The 22,845-nt window shown below is 42.9% G+C and overlaps 2 protein-coding genes across 4 annotated transcripts in view; one reads left to right on the top strand and one right to left on the bottom strand.

Annotated features, from left to right (window-relative positions):
- The window catches only part of lgmn (legumain), a 19,329-nt gene extending 13,343 nt beyond the window's left edge, over positions 1-5,986 (bottom strand). The window contains exons 1-3 of the mRNA XM_006632584.3: positions 5,877-5,986; positions 3,737-3,906; positions 1,193-1,290 (exon numbers count right to left, since the gene is read on the bottom strand). Coding sequence (XP_006632647.2) covers positions 1,193-1,290; positions 3,737-3,880 — 242 coding nt within the window. The 5' untranslated portion in view covers positions 3,881-3,906; positions 5,877-5,986. The remainder of the gene's footprint in view (positions 1-1,192; positions 1,291-3,736; positions 3,907-5,876) is intronic.
- golga5 (golgin A5) lies at positions 4,693-22,845 on the top strand. Of its 3 annotated transcripts, none has more exons than XM_069193363.1 (13): positions 4,693-5,150; positions 11,333-11,892; positions 12,558-12,776; positions 14,009-14,228; positions 15,511-15,634; positions 16,283-16,486; positions 16,701-16,871; positions 17,660-17,788; positions 18,993-19,091; positions 20,561-20,786; positions 21,615-21,720; positions 21,985-22,048; positions 22,371-22,845. In XM_069193363.1, exons 2-13 carry the CDS (start codon positions 11,340-11,342, stop codon positions 22,449-22,451), a joined length of 2,196 nt encoding a protein of 731 aa, XP_069049464.1. In that variant the 5' UTR covers positions 4,693-5,150; positions 11,333-11,339; the 3' UTR covers positions 22,452-22,845. The 3 variants fall into 3 exon arrangements, with proteins under 3 accessions (XP_069049464.1, XP_069049465.1, XP_069049463.1); XM_069193364.1 differs by lacking the exon at positions 4,693-5,150 and adding an exon at positions 9,777-10,150; XM_069193362.1 differs by lacking the exon at positions 4,693-5,150 and adding an exon at positions 9,778-10,166.

The raw sequence follows: 22,845 nt of genomic DNA, 5'->3' as shown, positions 1-22,845 counted from the left end.
ACAGGTAATAAACCTGAAAACTTGAAACACAATACCTCGCTATTGTGTTAGACAGTGGTGATTGATATACGGTATATTTGCAATAAACTGAGTGTAGCTATATAAGCACTGTTTTATAATATACTTAAAGGGGAACTGCAGTCCCAATTTCTCAGACCTGTTATTAAATCTCGGCAACAAAAATTCATTAACGTTATAGTAAAAATGTTCGAATTCCGAATTAAGCACAAAATCGTAAAGTTTGTGTAAGTCTCCATGTTGTCACAAACCCCCTAGTCCCGCCACAGTGCGGGAGCAAGAGTTCCCACGAATTGTGACATGATGCGGCCCTTCCTGCTCACTGGTCACTGTAATGACTAATGTAATACGATGCATGAGCAAATAATATTCCAATGGGATTTGTACGCAGAGTTAACAGGTAAATAGTATTTGTGGACTAAACCGTCTCCAAGTCAAGAGTAATATTTATATTGGATTAAAAGAGATGGATTCACAGCATGCTTCTTTACAACGTTATAAGGCCACATCACGTCACCGGAAGTTTGGTTGTCTTGTTCTGAATCACAGAATACGGCGCTGTGCACAACAGGAAATATCACCTATTTTGTAATGTAAAATGGAGGTTTTACGGTGTACATTTTTCTTTTACTGTGGTTTGAAATGCACTGATTGATGCCGACTCTTTCTATCTCCAAAATATGGTGTTGTACTTTCCATTTAAAGACACAGTAACCTTTAATATATATCTGAAACACACTTATGAAGACACAACACAGAGCATCCTCACAGAATTCAGGCTTGTAACAAGAAACCGATAACATCAACATTCTTATTCAGGTCACACATTCTACAACAGTCAGAGCATCGTTTTACAGATTAAAACAGATTAAGTTAAACTGGAGTAAAGAATTGGAATCCTGTGACTCTTCACGTTATGCCTGAAAGGATGCATATGATATCGTCTGATTACTTTAGCATGTTCAAATGCTTTTTTAAACTGCTGAGGAATTTTTTTAAAAAAAAAAGATCACTCGTGCATCTTCGCGGTAGTTTCCATTATTACCAGTAATGAACATGTACTGTATTCAATGTCATATGAAAGTTAGAAAAGAACGCCTGTGATACTTCAGTTCAGCACAAGGCAGAACACAGTGTCCACGCTGCCTGAACCTGTGTTGTCAGGGGCACTTACTCTTCATTCTGAGCCAGGTCATCGTACATCATGAGAATGATCTGCTCATCAGGAATGCCATTTTTATGGACGATCTGGTAGGCATGACACGCATCAGCCTGCACAAAACAACAGCAGAATGTATTGGAAAAACATGGTGGAGATGAGTGAGGCAGCAAGCACTGCTTCCTCTCACTTCTTGGGGCCTGGGTTCCATTCCAGCCTGAGGGGTCTTCTGTGTGGAGTCTGCATGGTTTACAGGTGCCCCTGTGGTCTCTCGCAGTCCAAAAACACTTTGTCCAGGATGCATCCTGTCTCGTACCTATTGTCTGCCTGGCAGCAGTGCACTGGACTAATTCTGGACTGAAAATGGATGAATGTGGCGGAGACACAAGCACACAGGTTCAGTCCTTACATAAGGAGGACTGTTGTGTGAACGATTGACAAGATTTCAAAAGGCACCCACTGAGGCCTGGTTCGAGTAGAAATGTGATTTCAATCTCCCTGGCACAGACTGGCTGTGTAAGACGCTGGACAAGTGCGTTTAATTCTGCACTGGCTTACTGAAAAGGAAGATGGACAGAATATGGCTTGAACTATTTCCGCTGTTTCATTCTAGGAATTTATTCATTCAGCATTGTACAAATAGTGAAATTACCAAACAGCTGCACACTTTTCAATTTGTGAATGTACAGAGTGACTAACATACTTAGGAACTAGAAGAGATGTAACATCATATACTGTACTAGAGCATTCTTTTTCAGAATAATTAGGCAAATTGCAAACCACAGCATGTGAGGTTTAAAGCAACCAAGAGTGGAAAGAAAAATAGGTTCTTGGAGCTAGACCTCTTTGTTTTGTGAGCAGAAGTGCTCTAGGTCTTGAATTCTTAACCATTAAAAGAAAAGTTTAGATTTTTGTGGGGAAATCCCATTTTAAAACGTCACATGCCTTAGGAAGTGTTCAAAACTTTCATTTCCTCAATATTAATTCTATTACAGAATATATATTTACTTGTGGCCAAGAGTAATTTGCATGTCAAATAAACCATATAATCAAATTATAAAAAGGGAAAAATGATTGCATTGAAAAATCTCATTTTACTAAATTAACACACTTTCTGTGAAATGTCCAGGTGTCTAGACAGGGAACTACTTCACATCTTAAAATAGATTTATTGGTATTTCATAATTCCAGCTGAATTTCGAAAGGAACACCCAGCTGTAAGTTTGAGCAGAGCAAAAGGAAGTACAGTAAACAACACTAACAGTGGTGTGCTTATCACGAAAGCCACAAAGTGCAAGTCACTTCTTATAAGTACAGAATACTGCTTGCTTCACCTTGATAAGCAGTCCTTTCCTATAATGTGAGTCTCGATATGTTAAGTGTTTCCCATTTTTCATTCAATGCTTTGTCCACTCTTTTGTTCTGTCAATTCTCTCAGTACTCTTTTCCAAATATTAGCAATTAGGCAAAGGGGGTTAAAGGGTAACAGGTTCAAGCTGAATAAACAGCATCTTAAACAGAATAGATGTTACTAGTATAACAGACGTTATTCATCTAAAAGTATATTTTTTTAGTTTTCAGAAATGTAGTATATATTTTAGTAGTTCAAGTGGGTAGCTGTGTCAGCATGCGTAGGCTGACAAGGAACAAGTAATAGGTTTATTCCATGCTGAAAAGAGAAGATTGAAATGTTGTGTTTTCTTTCATCTCTCTTCAGCATGGAATAAACCTGTTATTTGTTCCTATACATTTTAGTATCTTTGCAAAATATGAATACATATGAACCTGAAATCTATTTTTTAATTGGTTTTCATTCACTTTATTTGTAACAGAACGTACTGCGGTTCCCAAATCTGCAGGCTCATAGCTTTTAAAAGTAATTTTGCGACGCTGTCAGAACACACTTCTCAAAAAAAGCTGTTCTGAAAGTAAAGGACAACATGCTTGGATGACAACTCTGTCATGTGTAGAGAAATGAAACTACAGTATTTAGCACATCAACGTAATGAAAAACTTCAGTAATTGTGATTGTTTTATGTGTAGTTTCTGTGTGTCACTGTAATATGTCTGTTATAGTAAATTACTCTTTTTCCCAGAGATTTAGGTGTTGATTATTATAATACTGGAAAAGAGTCAGATGGCTCGTTTTTGGGGAAGTAACTCCACCATTTCAACAGCTACATCCTCTCCATTTCTGTGTTAACAAATACACACACCAGGGTGAGTATACACACAACACCCCTGAGAGAAAACTACACAATATGCAAGCTGCAAGAGGCTCAGACTGTCTGGCTAACACAAATGGAACTTGAGCTAAAGGCTACCAGAGTGAAGTGAGGCTAATTTCAAAACTGGAGCAGTGATCAGGGCTCTGGACAAGCAACTAAGGTTCTGGGGATCAAAAGCCAGGTGAGACATTCCCATTGGGCCCTTGAGCAAGGCACTTCCTAGAGACTGCTCGAATAAAATACCCAGCTGCATGAATGGGCACAAATGAGTGCCTCTTTGGACAAAAGTGGCACTGTTATAATTGGAAAAATAACATATGGATACAAATACCTGGTGTCTGTAGTTGTACCAGCCATTGGAGCCTGCGACGATCACCACCCAGTTCTTCCCACCGTTCTCTGCCTCTTGCAGTGGAAGAGCCCTCGCACCCAGGACCAGGAAAAGGCCCACCAGCGCTACAGTCTTCAGAAACATCCTGACGCTGCCTTAGTCCTGCCCCTCTGAGAAAGAAGACATGCAGACTTTTTTTTTTAACTCTGACATTTCCAGACTTTTTGGGTAGAAATGTGAAGAAGGTTCCAGGTCTGCCTTAGTAGCGACGTTGACAGGAGGAGTTGTTACACAACTCGCAGCCCTCTTTCCCGACGACCTGAGGTGAACGCAGGGGTAACAGCGGCTGCTGCTGACACAGCCTTGATCTCAATGCTACCTCCAAGACATTAAAGATTTATCTCCTGTCAGACACCTATAAGATTTCCAACCTGTGAAAAAGGTAGCATTTACTGTTCCAGCTAAAATCTCCTTGTCGCAAGTTACTTCAGAGGAATTCATTAAAAAATAACTTTTCAACAACCATTTAAACAGATACAGCAATGCATTTAAAAAAAAAGCAAAAGCCTATTCCCCCTACTGTCTTAACAAGCAAAAAATTGTATTTTTTTTTTTATGATTGTTCCAAACCACAGCATAACTCCCTTTGGCTGGGTTTTATCGGTAATAAAGTATAAGAAAGATGTGATCTTTAATTCTGAAACCTACTCTCTATCTGCATATATCGGATTACTAAAGTGTATCTACTACCACTTCATTAGAAAGTGCTTTTCACTGTAAAGGTCATCCTGAAATTATTCATCACATTACCGTCATCTTAAACAATTAATGTTCTCACACAAGTATTCGCAACTTTTTTGATAGTTTATTCCGTTTTTAAATATGAAAATAATATTGCCATTAAAGAGCCGACTCTTTAATGACTCTTTATCTAGAGGACGCTAAACTCCTGCTATACTAAAAGCAAAAACCAATGAAAATCAAGGACTGCAGGACAGGAGTCCTATATTTTCTTTACATATCTACTTACAGTTTATCTTTCTAGTCTAATATTTTTCCACCTATCGACTAAAGCAACACAAAAGCCTGACAATTCAAATGCACGGATAATGTTTTGTCTGTATTTCATGGTGTTTTTTCGATTTTGTTTCCTAGCCGACGTTTGTTTACAAAGTACTAGTACTACTAGGATATGATGCGGCGAAGCCTCTACGAGCTTGACACCTGAAGAAGACTCAGCGGCCAAAACGTAGCGTTTCATCTATTTTTTTCAGCGCGATATTAATAACATTTCTTTGTGACTTGGAACTACCATCCTAGAGCTTCCCGAAGGCTGACTGGGGACGGTCTACGGCCCTGGGAACGGGCAGAATCGCCACAGGAGATTTGGCGTTCGTCAGACAGATACAACACAGTATGTACTGTACTACTAGTACTAGGTGTGGTGGATTTCCACGGAATTGTCTTGTCTCGACATGAAACGTGCGGTTTTCCCGTAGCTAAACGTGCGATACACGACGACCAAGCAGTCACTCAAGTAAAATAAGATCGATATCTCCTATATTTAGTAGGCGAAAGCCACGGCTTTCTCTCGTGTAATTACCGCGAGGTTAATGATTTAACTTGGTAGGAGCAATAAAAAAAGAAGCGTTTGGTCTTAAACACTCCCAGCATTCACTGTGCTGCGCTCTGCTGCCTTAGCATTTTCCCCCATCTTTTGTGACTTAACAGTGAATAATGTGGTCATATTAACAGAGGTCGATAACTGCTAAACACGCGACAGGTTTATAGATTTCGTCTATAACATTTATAAAGCGGCAGGTTCCAACTATAGTGTCATGTGCGACCTTCATATCCTGCACAATTGCCAGAGATCCAATAAGTATGAAACAATCCTTCTCGGTTGTCAACAGCGGTAAGCTGGTTTTGTAACGGTTCGAGCTATTTTCACATAGCTAGCCTGCCAGCTGGGCGCGTGACTGGATGCACACCAGAGGCTTGTTATTGACATTCCCAAAAACTCACTGCCTGGCCATCAGGCGCCTGCACCGTAACTCTTTCCATAACCCGCACACACATACAGACGGATTATTCTGACTCAACACACTAGGTTTTATATTTCTGTAGTAAATTACCTTACCCTTTACAGAGTCGCTGTCAGATCAGCAGAAAACTGATAACGGCTTGAAGAGATCTTTGTTATATATCAGAGCAGCCTGATTCAGAGGCAATATGGGGCGGACTTAATGACGGGCCAATCTATGCGCATGGGCGGGTACAGCACTGTATACAATACCTTCTTCTGCACGGTGAGGGAGAGATTGATTTATCCGCTCACATTTATTTCGAAAACTGTCATCTCATTGTGCACTTCTCCATTGCTTGTTGTCCAGATCAGAATAAGATTTCTCAGAAGCCCGGCCTCTTATCCTAGCGATGTCCACCTTGAAACCCTTAAAATATTCTCACAGAAAGTACGCTTTTAACAATTTCTATGCGTTAAAGCATATAAGCTAAGAAAAGTTGCAAACGAGGGGATGCCTTCGGGCCAATATTCCTCGTATGGTAGTTTAGTAGCTAGATCAGCCTATCATTTTCTTAAAAGAGCCCTGTGTCTGGACGCCTTGGGTAGGAAGGCAGCACAGCCGTCGCTAAGGGGGGGGCCAGTGCCCCACCCCCATGTGGGCTAACGTGCCCCCCCAAATAATTTTCTAATAAAGTGGCAAAACACGTTTTCGGATTTTTTTTTAGAAATATTGAAAAACAGTTATGTAACTAACCTAACATTTCAATCTTTTTTTTTCTGTCATGAACGAAAAAAACGTAGCTGGAGCATGCGTCACATCTGAGGTTTCAGTAGATAGATACTTCATTGATCCCGTGAGGGAAATTGCAGTGCAACAGCAGCTTAACACACACAACACACCACAGTGTAACAAATTATATAATAATAGTACAATACATCCAATACAATACAAGAGTTACTCACAGTCCGGATACACAAAGAACAAACTAGAACAGAACAGTACACAGAAAAATCGTATCACACATATGAATATAAATATAGATGTAAATATAGATATAGATATAGATATAAATATGGATATAAATGTATTGCACAGGTCCCTGGCATATATTGCAAAAAAATGGTTGTAAACGGGAAAAAGAAAAAGTATTACGGGATTTATAACGCAAAACAAGGCGGTTTTGTAGCCAGAAATTGTTTCATCTCATTTCGTTAATCAGAAAGCTTGGCTAACTAGTCTAAATAATGGATATAAGAAAATGGTTCAAAGGACCATCTCCATTGCTAGTAGTGGGGGAAAATGGAGCAGAAGTGAGGGAAGCAGATAGGGCGCTCGACATGGACAACGGCAGAAGTGCACATGCTAATTCCAGCCATGCTAATTTTGCTGTTAAAGACGGAGCCAGTTTAACCAATAAAGGCTCCTGTCTGGTCATTTGTGGACCACCGGCGCTGGTCCCTGATGACTAAGGGATTGAAAAACCCAACCAGATCGTTCTACATCGATACCCTGTATCTTATTGCCGGTACTATAATCAAGAATGGCTCGAGTATAGGGTCGGCGCAGCATTTTGCTAACCCTGTAGGAAGTTCAACAGTGCCGCGCAACTGACTCAACTTTCACAGGTAGGGGGTACCATGACTGGAAACAGGCCGCAGAGAGGGACAGAGGGTTTCATAAACACTCCACTTCAAAGGAACATTTAACCTGCAAGGCCGTATGGAAGGAGCATGAAATGCGCATTAAAAATGACAAGGAAATTTCCGCTCTCCTTAACGCAGACCAGCTCAGAAAAACATCGTTACTACGTGTCCGCTTAGTCACGTGTCTCAAACTGCCGCTCAAACCCGCACCACCGGATTGTTCTGGCGACGGCCCTGGAAGGCAGTTCAGACACCCACCACTCCTGATGTAAAAAAAAACCGTTTCGTATTCTCCGTCCTCAATACACCCGTGCAAAGGAATTCACTTACTTTTGATTAAGTGTTATTAATCATATCAGCCGAACCCTTTCTCGCGTTCACAATACATTATGTTGATTTAAAAAAAACACTTAAGACGTAGTTTTTAATGAATATTTAGGTATGGTGGCGTTCACTGGGAGACCTTGAGACAGAACGGAATGTTTCAAAAGCACTTCAATTAATGTGTCAATTCAGCACTATGATTTTACTGTTCAGTGTAAAAAGAACCTTGTTCTAAATGACGCATTTTCACAACGGGGATAGCAAACTGCTGAGAAGTACACAATTACTGTGCATGCACATTTTAAGCGTTCATCTCAGCAAAGGCGGTATTCTGAATTTACACATTAACGTCTTTCCATTTAAGTGCACTTCTAAAATTGGGACTAAGTGCGTTCCGTTTGCAATTGTGAAACTATTGTTTGAAAATTATATTTAGTGTTTTGGTTAGTCCTACAATGATTCCATGAAATTCAGCTTCAGTGTTAAGACTTTCTGCACATTGGATGCCTTTCGCTTGATAAGTTCTCCCTTAAATAGACCACAATAAAAATAATTTTCTTCGCCCAGATCAGAGAAGTCACTTGTTTTAAAAGCCACAATTTAACAGTACCCACTTTCACTGTAACGTCCTGTCTTCAGCTAGAATTGTTCCCTTTTTCGTACACCTACGCACTTTAACCGCTGTCTTATAACGACTCCGTTTAATAACTTCTCTTAGTTCTTATCGTTTGGAAACCGGTTCTCCATTGCGGCCTGACCACTTCGGACGGCATCAGCATTTCCTCTCTCGTGCTGCATCCCTCGTGATAGTAACGTGACACTCCCCACTACACCTGAACTACAGCTCACGACCGCGAAAACGTCCACGGAGCAAAACGTTCCGTTTTGAGAGTGGTTACTTAATGCGTAATACCCGCCACTACAGTTACAATACTCCCTACTCAGATGGACAGGCTCCCCAGCCGAAACGTTGCGTCTATTAGCCTGGAATTAAATGTATCTGTTCCTTTGTGCCCTACTTTACGCATGCTGACGCAGCTACCTACTTGAAAGTCTCCCTACTGAAATGTACCCCACTATAAACGAATCACGTTTTCAACAGTCACTTGCTCTGTCCGTGTAGTTAAACTGTACTGGATTCCTCTTTTGTTACTTTCCTATTTGAGCAAGATAAATATTGCAATTAACGCATCGTTGAGGGATTTTGATTTGTAAAAAGTTCCAGTTAAAATATTAAATAGTAACTTGGAGACTGGGTTTACTGTATACTATGTATCACACTTCCCAATGGATAGCGTTAAACATAGTATCTGGGAACAAACCTTTTCAATGTAAAATACGAAAACGTTTAATATGGTTCATCCTAGATAACGTGTCTCGACTAGTTGAAATATAACGTTTTCACTAGTTATCTTTTATTTTTTAAATACTTTTGTCCTCATGATAAATGAAATTGCCTGGTTGTTTGCCTTGGACGTCTTGATTAAGGCATTCCTTTCTGTTTTATGACGGCTTATACTTATAACGTCATTAAAATAAAAAAAGACCTTGACATAGCCAGAACATTCATTTTCTAGAATTTAAGATTAACTTTTGTTTTAGTACTATGTGTGTAAATTGTAACATTATTTTGAGCCTCCCTTCCCTAATAGGATTTTTTTATTAGGAAATGCAATAATAATAATGCTCTGATCTAATCTAGATTCATCTTTCCTCTTTACAATTTCGAAAACAACTCAGCCATTATCATTAAATTAATCTGCCATTTATGCTTCAGACACAGATCAAGTGCAAGGTTAAAGTGTCTTGAGTTATTGCAATCGAAGTAATTTTTTCTTCTTTAAGTTGTGAGTTCATATTCACGTGATATGGCGCAGCTGCTTGTAAAACCTATTCACGGGTTACACGTATGCATCATCCATGAACTCTTTAAACGCCTATTTGTTGTGGTGGTCCAAGCACCAATGTTACTCTCACATGGAAAAAAGTGCACTGAGGTAGCGCCCCCTGGTGGGGAGTTTGTCGATGTCCGTGGGAATATGTAACACCATTGTCCATTTGCTATGTGGATCAATTTTAGTACTCCACCCGGTAGTACAGTTTACGAGATACACTTGTTTTAATAGTGCAATTAATTTTCGACGTTGGCTGATTACACGGAATGTATAGTTGTTTCCTTTTCCCCTTTGCTGGAAGTTATTTTTGATTCGGCAGCACGGAGGGCACTCTGTTTTGGGTCCTGAATCAGTAGTTCCTGGTCCACGTCTCCAAGATCATCATCATGGAGGAGGGTTGATAGCAGCAGCAGCTGAGCAGAGTGTTTTACCAACACCGAAATCTTCATCCTTTTGAAATTTCTTGTTCTTTGCTCGCCTTTTTACTGCCGGGATCACAAAGCTACATATCGTGTGCATATCAAGGTCAGTCACGTTGAAGGTAAGTGAAGGACAGATCAGGTAAAAACGTTCAGAGGCCCCCACAGCGAGTTCACCTATGAGAGTTAGCCAACTGCAGCGAATTCCCCAAGAGGTGTGATGTTCTTGAATGGTACAATATTTTTTTATTTAATATTTCTCATCGACACTGCAGTCATCAACGTGTGCCGTAAGCGTACCGTCATTATCATATAAGCGAACCTACCTTGTGTCTGAATTGCAGACTAAATAAATCAGAATACTGGTTAAGCTGCACTCTCTGACGCACGAATCTATAACCACGCATGCCGAGGAAACGCTGCGTGTTTTCTGTTTTTATTCTTGCATTTTCTTTACTCTGTCGACTTGTGCAGCCGGTCGGTGTGGAACTCTGCTGTCTCTTGTGAGTACAGTAGGCTAAGGTGATGCGATTCAGACCGCCGGTTGGTTGTTTAAAACTGCGTTGGATTAATGATAATATATTGGCCTTTTTCGAGCAGTTAGTAAAATAAGGTAAAATGACTGAATAGTAATTTTCTCATCCTTCGTGGCTTTGTGATTTCGGAATAGCTCAAGTAAAACCATGCGCTTATCTTCAAAAAGCCAAATAAATCTTGCAAAGCCGTTAGAATGGAGACTTGTTTTTACAACTGTTCAAAAACTAGCACAGGCACTGGGATGATTTGTCTAGGAGTGTGTAAATAATCTCCCTCCTTGCTTTAGGGTGTGTGTATGCTTGCAGTTTGAACAGTGATAGCTTTCACGAGTTGCACTAGTATATTCCGTTGGATTAACTGGGATGGAGCAGGAGAGATTTGGTATTTAATCTGCTACAGTACTGTTATCCTTACGTAACCGGAGAAAACGTAGAAAAAACAATTTACACAATAGAATTTACACAATATTTCCCTTTAATTACAGTCAATATTGCCGTCTGCAAAGAGTTTTAGAATTATTGGAGATGAAGTTTAAACCGTAATACCACCTTTAAAGATCTCATAACCTGGCCGCTGGTATTTGCTTGTTTTTTCTTCATGCACTTCTCAGGATTTTAGTTCTGCCTGCCACATTGCGTTGTTCATGTGACGAAGCGCACGTTGTTTTCCAGTTCGACCTGCGAGTTTGAGCTCTTGATGTGCTGCAGAACGGAAGGGTCTGTATGTGTAACCTGAGCCTTTTTCCTCGAAGGTCCAGAATGTCTTGGTTGGCGGACATCGCTGGGAAGGCAGAAGATTTCTTGAACAAAGTGGACCAGGGGGCTGCGAGCGCTCTGAGCAAGCAGCAGGAGAGAGTGACGTTTGCCTACGACGCCGCAGACTCGGCCTCTCAGTATGCAGGGGCGTACCACGGGCACGAGGCAGGGCCCCCTCGTGCCCCCCCCGAGGCCCCCAGCTTTGTCACGGCAGCTGCGGGCAACATTAAGAAGCAGCAGGCCACTCTCTTGGCTGGCACTGCCAATGTGGCCAGCGCCCCCAGGCCCGCCCTCAGCACGAGCGACGCGGGCTCCTCGAGAGCTCCTTTCGTGAGGCCGAAGAAGACGGAGCCCGACGACGACCTGCTCTTCGATTTCCTGAACAGTACGGACAAGTCCCTGACCGGGAAGCTGGACGCCAAGAGGGAGAAGCCCAAGGCCGCCGCCGCCGCCTCTTCGCAGGGCCTGTCTCGGGCCTCCAGCCTCAGCTCCATCTCCACCAGCACCCAGAGCGTGAAGACCTCCGAGGACGGCTCCAGCAGGGAGCAGGGCCAAGGCAAGGCCGGGTTCGAGGGTTGGGGGGGCGTTTTCCTTCCTCTTCGGAGCTGAGAGTTTTCACTGCACTGGCCACTTTTTGGTCCGTTTGTGTACAGATGAAGGCGTGCTGTCTTGTCTGGCGTGAACAGAGAAAAAAACAGCCACTCCTCTCTGTTGATCTCCTCTCCCCGAACTGCATCTGTTATTTTGCCCATGTGGAAGAATCGAACATCACAGCCTTTTAAATAGAGTGAGGCCCCATTTATGAACCTGGATCTAGGGTGTCAGTAGCCCATGTTTCAACACTTAGCTGTCCAGTCACAAGCATTTGTCCACCTGTGGTCAAATATGCCCAAATCTGAAGGTTAGGACTGATGAGAGGGATTGTTTAGTACACAGCCTGTCTTTCTGTGGGACTGCAGTGGTTTATTTAAAGCTCTTTGCTGAGGAAGGGCCCAGAGTGACTGTAGTGGTCCTATAACAGTATTTGTTGATGACTTTGCTGGAAGAGTATTTTGCCTTGTGTGTTCTCTAAGCCTTGATTGGCGTGGAGACAGCTGCACAATTCGTTTATGCTTAGCAGTTTTTGTCAAGTTTATTTCCGCTCTTAACATTTTGCTAAGCCATGTTTAAATAACAGTAGTGAGGGAGTGAGGTGACATTGTGGCTTCTTTCCCTGTCCAGACACGCCTGAGAGCTCGGACTCCGGCTTGGCGGGGTCTCAGGAGCCTGCCAAAGAAGAGCTGCCCACTGCGGATGGTCCGGCTCTCCCAGGGAAAGACAACGGGCAAAGCCAGGTGCTGTCCAGCCTCCGCCTGGAGAACCAGCTGCTCCGCAACGAAGTGTCCTCTCTCAATCAGGAAATGGCTGCCCTTATCCAGAGATCCAAAGAAACACAGGAAGGTAGGGCTGAGCTGGGCTGGCCGACTGAGGGCGTGGCAGCAGCCTCTCATGTGTTCAAAAGACCAGTAAAACGTTCTTCTGACCTGATCTCCCACAGTGGCTCATCTGCTCGAGCCCTGTGGCAATGATTTAAAGTTTCCATTCTGCAAGTGGGGATGTTCCTTCTAGATGAACAGGTGTTGGAAACTGGACAGAGACACTGCAGTCCTGATTCACCTAGGTATGCTTTCAAAATAGAGAGAGAAGGAACAGCTAAACAGACAAGCGAAGACGAGACGAAAGAAGGGAACAATCGGAGTAATGAAAGGACAAGGATCTTAGAGTACAGTAGAGGGGTTTATTGCCATGCTGTATGTACATGTAAATGGAGATTCTTATTTGCGTTGATCTCCCGGGACATCCGCGGTACAACAGACAACACCACACAATGTAGACAGTACATTACAAACACAATAAATAACAACAACCAGAACAATAAATGTGTTGTAGAAAACAATAAATGTGTAATAGTGAAGAAAAAACAGGGTAGCCCATGGAAAAAGTGCATAGTGCGGACATGCATTAAATCTGAGGCATTGCAGCTAACTGTTCAGGATGTGCACTGCAGTAGGGGAGAAGCGGTTCTTAAGCCTTGTGGTCCATGCTTTAATAGTGCCGTACTGCCTTGAGTGCGGTGGGGGGGAACAGTTTGTGGCCGGGATGGTTGGGATCCTGAATGATGGATTGGGCTTTATTGCGACGGTGGTGTGAATCTCGCCGATTGATGGTAAATCCTCTGTGCTGTTACCACAGCCATAATGAGAATGTGCTGGGATATGTAGCCATGTGAGAGTTAGAATGGAAGCAGTTAGGCAGAGAAAATACTCTTACGATGCAAGCAAGCAGGAATCTTGGCTACGACAGAGAGGGAGGTGAGTTTAGAGAGAGGAAAAGTCTGTTAAGAGGGTCCTGCTTCTGTCTTTAGAAAAGGAAGCAGGAGTGTCTCTGTGAGGAGATGCTTTAAGAGTTGGAAAGGAAAACACGGATGGTTTAGACTAAACCCCCAGGCAGCGGAGGAGAAGAGTGAGGGATGTGGCTAAAATCTGAGTATAGAGTGAGTCTGGTTTTGTAAGTTGGAATTAAGACGGCGCGAGTCCATCCAGGAAGCGGTGTCTGATTGGCTGTTCTCTGAGAGTTTGGAGAGCCACTGCGTGGCCCGGGGTCACGCAGAGGCTGTGACTGCTCGTTCCCAGAGCTGACCAAGACGCGGGCCCGCGTGGACAAGTGGAATGGCGACCACTCGCGGGCGGACCGCGCCGCGCGAGAGCTGCGCTCGCGGGTGGACGACCTCACCGAAGCCGCCTCCGCCAAGGACGCCCAGCTGGCCGTGCTGAGGGTCAGGCTGGACGAAGCGGACCAGCTGCTCCGTGCGCGCACCGAGGCCCTGGAGGCGGCGCAGAGCGAGCGATCCAGGTGAGCGCGCGTGTGCCTGCTGGGCTGCTGGGAACTCTGCGTTGCTCATGCTTCAGAAAGTGGTGTTGTCGCTGCCTTACCTTTTCAGAATCAGAAACTCTTATTCGCCGAGTACAGGATATACAAAGAATGTCTCTGGGTGCAGGTGTCGACATAAATTCCACTAAGATAAAAGTAACAAAAAAAAATCTACTGCTCAAAACAAATCTCAGTGATATGTACAATTTATAAGTAAATACAGTTGAGTAATAAAATGTACAGTGGCTACTGCGTATATTTACAGCAGATATCGGTAGCATGTGCTGTGAAATGAAAATGTAACTGATCACAGGGTAGGGATGAGAGAAGTGTCCTTCTTTATAAGAGTTATGGCCTGGGGGAAGAAAATGTGCAGGTGTTGGTTAGTCCCGGATCTTAGGGCTCTCACTCTTGGTTTCCGCTGAGAGGGAGACCGCTGGAAGAGAGAGTGGCCAGGGTGTGAGGGGTCAGCCATGATATTCCCTGTCCTCCTTGTCATCCTAGACGAGTATAGATCTGTGTGTGTGGGGGGGGGGGCTGGCAGCCGATGATCTCAGCAGTTGCCCATTACAGTCAGTAAGGATGAAAGCGGTTTGGTGTAATTGCCGTGCAACTGCTACGCGGGATTAAGTTTTCATATTACAGTGCATATTACACTTCCCAGCCTTAAGCAGTTTGAACGCCTGCTAGAGTCTGCTTGATGTCAAATTAGACTTTATAGGTGCAGTGTCAGTCCACCAGATGGCAGCGTTGTGCATGTGACCTTGATTACATGCAGTCCCCACAACAATCCCCAACTATGTTTGCAGTTGCTGCCCTTTGTGCTAGTTTTTCTTCCCAAATTAGACTCAGGGTCACTGCACAACAAGTCCAGAAGCCAGTACAGATTAATTCAAGGTGTTTTTTGAACTCAACAAGCAATTGTATCCTACAGGGATCTCTCCATATAGCTTCCATAAATCTGTAGGTTTAAATCTGTTAGAACATATTCTTATTTGCTTTAATAATAATAATAATAATAATAATCATAATTTATTATTATTATTTGCTTTGATTCGAGTGGATGTGAATTGAAGAGCTGCTTAAAGGTATTTAAGGTGATACAGCCAATGATGCAGGCTAGGAGAACAGGTTGTGAGCATAATCCCGAGCAACAAATTGCTTGTGCTTCCGAGATGGAGAGGCTGAATGTTTTCCCCTTCCTGCATGGTGCTGTCTTCCCCGTCATGGTTAATTGTAACGTTTCCCTTCCCGACCCGTCAAGGATCCTGCAAGACCACAACGAGGGGAGCAGCCTGCACAACCAGGCGCTGCAGACCCTGCAGGAGCGGCTGAGGGAGGCCGAGGCCTTCCTGAAGCGTGAGCAGGAGAGCTACCGGCAGATGCAGGTCAGAGGTGTCGCCAGCGACGGCTTACGTTCCACCCCGACTGGCCTCACTCATAATGATAACCATCACAGAAAGTGGCGCGTCACAGAGCAGAAATGCAGTTAAGGTGGAAACCAGTGTCTTCTGAGCATCCCCTTTTAACGTGGTCGAAAACGACAGATCTTGTTTAAAGTGGGAAGGACCGGAAAATAATGGATATTTGCAAGATGGGGCCTCTTAATCCCCTTAATTTGAAGTTTTTCCATGTTCCCAGGCTGATTAATGATAAGCAGAAAGCATCTTCATCTGAATTAGAAATATGGGCTGACAGCGATCAAGCTTTGGGCTTATTATAACAAGGGTGAATTTATATTCCTCTTTTTCTTATCCTAGCTTCTGTGTTCGTTTATGCTTTTGGATAAATAATGCCTGCCACCAAGGCCTGTATCGTGCTGAGAATATGGTCTCTCCTGTTCACTCCCTCATTGTGGGATCATGCAATGGAAAATGAAGGAGACGCTCATCCTGCAAACACTACGTCCTTTATTCTGTGCTGCGTTCCTGTCTTTTCTGTGCGCGGCGCGTTGAAAAAGGAATGTGACTGGAGGCGCGCGGCGCCGGCCGGGCTGCGTCCAGCAGGGTGACCGCCGTGCTTCTCTGGCCCCGCAGAGCGAGTCTGCCACGCGCCAGGCGAAGGTGGAGGGGGAGCGCCAGGCCCTGGCCGAGGCCCTGACCGCCGCGGAGAGGAAGAGCGCGGAGGAGAAGAGGCGAGCGGATGAGCTGCAGCAGCAGTTGAGGGTAGCCCGCGGCGCCGCGGAGGCCGTCCGGCAGGAAATGCTGGACTACAAACAGAAGGCCTCGCGTATTCTCCAGGTACAATCCCCACCCCAGGTCACTCGACCTGTAATACCTTCTCAGTATTGTGACTCTGTAACACACTGGATGTTAAGTTCGTGGTTAGTCCTCAGGTAGTAAGCAAGTAGTTGTCTGCAAGCTCATGGGCTTCAGAATGGCAGCAAAGGAGAAGAAGCTAGTGCGTGTTTCTACCTTTCCTGTTTGCAGACTGTATTTGAATTGTGCTTTGCAGTCCAAGGAAAAGCTGATCAGCAGTCTGAAGGAGGGCTCAGGGCTGGAGGGGCTGGACGGCCACACAGCCAGCACGATGGAGCTGGAGGAGCTGCGGCACGAGAGGGATCTGCAGAGGGAGGAGATCCAGAAACTCCTGGGCCAAATCCAGCAGCTTCGCACAGAGATACAGGTCAGGGTCTGCCGGCTTGATCCTGTCTGCTCGTCACCGTTGCACAGAGGTGACCCGCTGTGTAGCTCTGTGTACGACTAAATTAGCCAGGAGGTAATCCATAATAATTCAATAATTTAATGTATTTCACTGCTCAGTTGAAGTCATGCTTAGAAAAAACACAATTCATTTGCTAGGAGAAAGAAATGAGTTGACCATTGCATGTTTCAAATGGAAATTGAAAACTTTAGTAATTGTTTCATGGTCTATAGCACGAGAAATACACAGTACCAAGGCATGAGAGTTGAACATGCACTGCAAGGTTGGGAACTCGGGAATACAGGTTGTGAGCTAAGGATACAGGGACTTTCCAAGTAGACTCATAGAGCTGACTCTATACTACAGAGCATAGTCCAAGCAGAACTTAAACCTGAACCACCTGAGGCAGGCGTGATCATAAATTGCCAGGTGGTACAGGTCTCTTGTCCGATTGCATATTTGTGGCAGCAGACACTGACAGGTGGTAAGAGGTGTGGCCAGCTGCCATGGCAATGCTAGTTTGTTCCACAGTGCTCCAACAGGAGCAAGCAAACATCACAGGCTGGGTCAAGTAGGATTAACGGTACGTAATACACTGTAGTCTGCCAGGTTTTGTTCTACTGCAGGCAATGTTTAGAAAGAGCACACTGCTTTTTTCACCTGCTGGTCCGCATTTTAGCAACTACCTGCGAAAAATACGAATGTCTAAAATTCTCAGTTTGACTTCTTGTTGAATGTTGCCTATCCTGTCTTTTTATTGAAACAAACAGGAAGTGGAGAACCAGCAGCTGGCAGAGTCGGAATCTTCCCGGGAGCAGCTTCAGGAGCTGCAGGAGCAGTTGACCACACAGAGGAGAGCCAAGCAGGAAGTGGAGGCTGAGCTGGAGAGGCAGAAACAGGTTTGCGTCTCAGCAGCTAGAGAGCAGGAAGAGAGCAGAGCAACCCGGAAAACAAAGGGCACAGAAATTGGACAGGATTAGCATTACCGGGCGTGGGAAACTTTCAAAAGTGAGCTGTTGGTACAAAACCTAAGACTTTTGCTCTTAGTCCTTTTCTGGCTGACTAATGTTTACTCCTTCGGAATAGTCATGTGCTGCTTTTATTGAGGGGTTGTGTGTAAAAACAAAGTGCCCTACTTCTCAAGGAATATTACTTGAGGAGTATGCCTGTTATCTTGTCTTCTTCAGTTAATGTCCTTTGAGTCTCATCAGCGAGCAATGCACATCTGATGGGAAATGTAAATTTGCGGCAATATTTAATGACTTTCAGGTTTTGTCCGTAGTTACGAAAGAAAACATAGGGGTGGGGTGAAACATTATCAGCTGTTTCCTTGCTAACTGCTTTCATCAAATAGTTCAAATGAAGTAAGTGGATGTTTATATTCCTACTGGTTCAGGGTCCTGTATCTTTGACTAAGATAATGCCTAATGTTGGTTAGGGTCTGGTGTCTTTCTTGTTTTCTATTGCATAATTTACTCAGTAGTCTTTAAACAGTCATTTAACAATCCGTCTTAGTAAAAAGGTGGTAAGGGCATTAATATAATTGTGAAAGGAATTAGTTAACTCTACGTTTTCTACCTGTTGAACCTGTTTGATAAGATAAATATACCTATTGGGCCACAGTGATAAAAATATAAATAATAAAACAAATAGAGGGAAAGGATTTGACAAATGGCATTGCTTAACAGATTCAGCCGCCCTTTACACACCTACATCTAAGGATTTATGCTCCACAATTACAAATTACAATTACACAGCTCATTCAGTCTGGGTTTTGTTTTAGTTAAGTTTATCTTAAGTGTTAAGAACAAAATCTCAAAATCTGTTCAAATTTGAAGGGTTAAACTAAGTAAACTCTAAAAATAGAAACTATTTATTGTCAGCTCATTTGTGTTTTAGAAGAGATCCTGTTTTTGCACATGATCAATTAATACAAACAGTTAAAAAAATTACCATCTACCATCAACAAAGGGTTGTTTAAATAATGATATGTTCCTATTTGTCTGCTCTACTGAAGAATGAACTGATCTCCCTAAAGTAGGTAAAAAAAGAATCCTGGTTTTAAAAAAATACAAGGGATGAGCATAGATTTGTGTTTTATAGGAACTACAATACATGGAAGAAGAACTTCATCGTACTAAAAACACCCTACAGAGCAGAATCAAAGACCGAGAGGAGGAAATCCAAAAACTCCGAAATCAGGTCAAAGATTGTGGTGATTCTTTGTGTTCATTACAAGAGGAGGTACTGTGAGGTAATATGGTAACTGTGTGGCTGAACAGCTGTATTGTGTTCTCCCTGTCATTCTGTGCAATTCTTGCACCTGCTTATGGCCAGAGATGCATTCCTGAGAGTCATTGCAGTGCTGCGGTCTGTATTCTCGGGTTTTGACAAGCCAGAGCGACCTCAGGACCTGCTTACTCTACTTTCCATCCCAAATAGGAAATTAGGAGTTGCTATGGGGACTCACTTGCTTTTCATGTTTCTGACTGAGATGTTATGCAGACTAATGCTGAAACATATAAAAAGTAGTAAAATAATTCTACTTTGCAAAGCACAATTCTTTCCCAATTGTACAAATTTGGTTGTATACACAACTTCCTGTAAGCACACTTCTCCTAGGGCGTTTCTCGAAAAGAGTAGGGGTGTAACCCTGGCGTCCTGGCCAAATTTCCCATTGGCCCTTACCAATCATGGCCTCCTAATAATCCCCATCTATGAATTGGCTTCATTACTCTGCTCTCCTCCCCACTGATAGCTGATGTGTGGTGAGCGTTCTGGCGCACTATGGCTGCCATCGCATCATCCAGGTGGATGCTGCACATTGGTGGTGCTGGAGGGGAGTCCCCATTACCTGTAAAGCCCTTTGAGTGGAGTGTCCAGAAAAGCGCTATATAAGTATAAGCAATTATTAATTATTATGCTCAGATAGTGGCATCTTCACTGTCTAATGCATTTTGAAAGAGGAGACTGCAAAGATATTGGTAATCTGTCACCATTCATATTGTCCATAGTCTGTAAGACCTTTAAATTACTTATGTGTTATAATTACAGATAACTATTCAGAAGAACCAATATTTCATTTGCAGGCACCCAAAATTGGTTTGTATCGCGATGCGCATACTTACATCGGTTTGACACCTTCCATAGCTAAAACAGGGCACATTAATCTTCTGTCGCACTTGGGCAACATCATCAATGCTGGTCCAGGCTTTATGCCTCTGGACAGAAGCCAGCAAATCTAAGGATTATAGTGAAGAAGAGTGAATAACATTGTCGGTTCCCCTCTGTATTTCTTACAAACCAGACCGTTAACCCATTGAAGCCTCACTCTGGAAGAATTAGCAGTTAAAAATGAATGCTTGGTCTGCACTTAATCTTGTGTAAGCAGTACATTAAATGTAGCAAAAGGAATATAAGTTATAAAGAACAGAGAGAACTTGCATGAGGGCATTCTCTCTATGTAGGTATAGGAGTCATTGCTGTGAGCAGAGCAGTAAAGAAACAATTGGCGATTCCAATTTTTGGGAGCATTCAGTTTTTTGGGGCGCAGGATCATGCTTTCGGACATTGCCCCTAACACATGGAATTCATTTGACACAAAACCCCTGGGTTTAGCCTTCAGCTCTTCATGTAGGTCTCACGCGCTGCTTTCCCGCTCTCCGCTGCAGCTCACTAACAAAACTCTGAGCAACAGCAGCCAGGCGGAGCTGGAGAACCGGCTGCACCAGCTGACGGAGACGCTCATCCAGAAGCAGACGATGCTGGAGGCCCTGGGCACGGAGAAGAGCTCGCTGGTCTTCCAGCTGGAGCGAATGGAGCAGCAGCTGAAGAGCCTGCAGGGCAGCGCCCTCAACGGGCCGGCCATCAGCATGGCGGCGATGGAGGGCACTGAGGGTACGCTCTTGAAATTCACGAGACACAAGGAGCACTCATTGGATTGTGGAGGGACACCTACAGGGACTTAAATCCTCGGTGGCCCATGAGCTGTACAGTTTCATGCGTTGCAATTTCCTTCCCAACATTCCTTTGATCTTAAGGGTGCTGTACAGAGAAGGTGAACATACTCACGTCAAAGCCCTGGTTAAGGGATAGTGTTTCCACACTTGAAAGTTCAGTATTTAAGGTGTTACACCCAAGATCCTGGACATAGTGGTAGTTTGGAACCGTGGTCAACAATCCCTTGATCCTTTAGTGATGAATCAGTAAGAGTTCAGGTCATGAGGAATCCCAAGCAGCTGCTGTCATTGGGTATTCAACTATTTAATCCTAAGAGGCAGATCAGAGTCTGGCAGCACTGGGGCAACTTGGTTGTCATGGTGCCTAAGCGGTGCTCATTTACATCCTGAAGGATCCTCTGGTCAGCACTACCTTCCTGTGAATTGCCACAGAGATAGAAGCATGTCACAGAATCCATGTCTCATTGGGTGGATTGGTAGGAGAAGCCTATCTACACTACCTCATTCTCTCCATGTGGGTACAGATGCCATTGCTGAGAGCAGATGAGTAAAGACACAATTGATGATTCCATATTGTGTGGGTATAAAAAATAATTACTGATTCTAAATTCATTTAGAAAGAAAAGTATTTGTATAAAAGGCAGGTTCAGCATGTTCTTTTGCTGTTACAAACATATAGTTTCTTACATTTTTCTTACATAATTCTGTATCGCAGGACATCAGTAATTATTGCTGTCTGTTTTTTCTCCCTTTTCTTTTTTTGAAGGTGCTCGTCTAAGAAATGTACCCATCCTCTTCAGCGATACTGAAAGCCCAGCTGCGGGAATGTATGGGAAAGTTCGCAAAGCAGCAAGTACAATAGACAAATTTAGGTAAACTGTGTGTATATGTCTGCCTTTTTATACGTAATTAATTGAGCAGGTCTCTTAAGGATTTACTCTTGAAATAAAAACAAGTTTAATTCACAATTCCTCTGCCAATACTTTTATTTGTAATTGTTGCTTTCATTTTTATTAAGAGTAATGCTGTACTAGAACTCGCATAACTCCATTAAGCACAATTCTAACTGCATTGTATATGCATGAATAATGCCTGCATATTACTTACTGTGAACTGATTCTTTTTTGCTATTTCAGCATCCGGCTCGGAATCTTTCTTAGACGTTACCCAGTGGCAAGAGTATTCATAATTATATACATGGTAAGTGTATTTCTGTCGCTTTAGATGGAAAAAAAAATGACAATAAACATCTTTATTTTAAGACTTAATTTGTATTTATTAAAACACATTTAAATTCATTTGGATATAAATAATGCTCACACCCATATGATTGTATAATCATACGCATTGGAACACTTTTTATGCCCAACACTGTATTCACATAAATGTATATTCTATTAATTAAAAACTAAATTATAAGTTTTTTTTAACAGCCTGATAAATTGGGACATTAGAAACTTAAATATAAGATTGAGTATAGAATCTGAATGTTTTTTTTATGTTCTTTTTTTATTTGTTTTAGGCTCTTCTGCATCTTTGGGTAATGATTGTGCTTCTAACCTATACACCAGAAATGCACCATGACCCTCCTGATGGAAGATAGGAAGTTTAGTTTAATAATTTTGAAAACAAGTCCATGCAAGCTGCAGAATATGGAAACTGCTAACCTTTCAAAGGAGCTGGGGCCAGAAGAACACCACGGACACAAACCCTTGCGTTTTCCCCTTCTCAAATCCAAGGATCTTCCAAAGCTCTTTCTAAAATAAATGCACTGCATTTTCATGACAGTAAAGTGCACACTTTTCAGTCCTTCTGGAGAAACAACTGACTTCTTGAACGTGATCAGGGAAATAATCTTGAAGATCAACGCTGAGTTTTATTATTTTTTCCTCTTTTCCTTATACTGTCTTTGTTTTCAGTTTTCCTGTACATAGAAAGATTGTGTTTCTTAACCCTGTAAGAATATTACATTTTAATAAACATTGTGGCAGAGGATA

This window comes from Lepisosteus oculatus, chromosome 8, assembly GCF_040954835.1.
Source record: "Lepisosteus oculatus isolate fLepOcu1 chromosome 8, fLepOcu1.hap2, whole genome shotgun sequence".
NCBI classification, from domain to species: Eukaryota; Metazoa; Chordata; class Actinopteri; order Semionotiformes; family Lepisosteidae; genus Lepisosteus; species Lepisosteus oculatus.
This window is presented reverse-complemented; position numbering and strand designations above follow the sequence as displayed.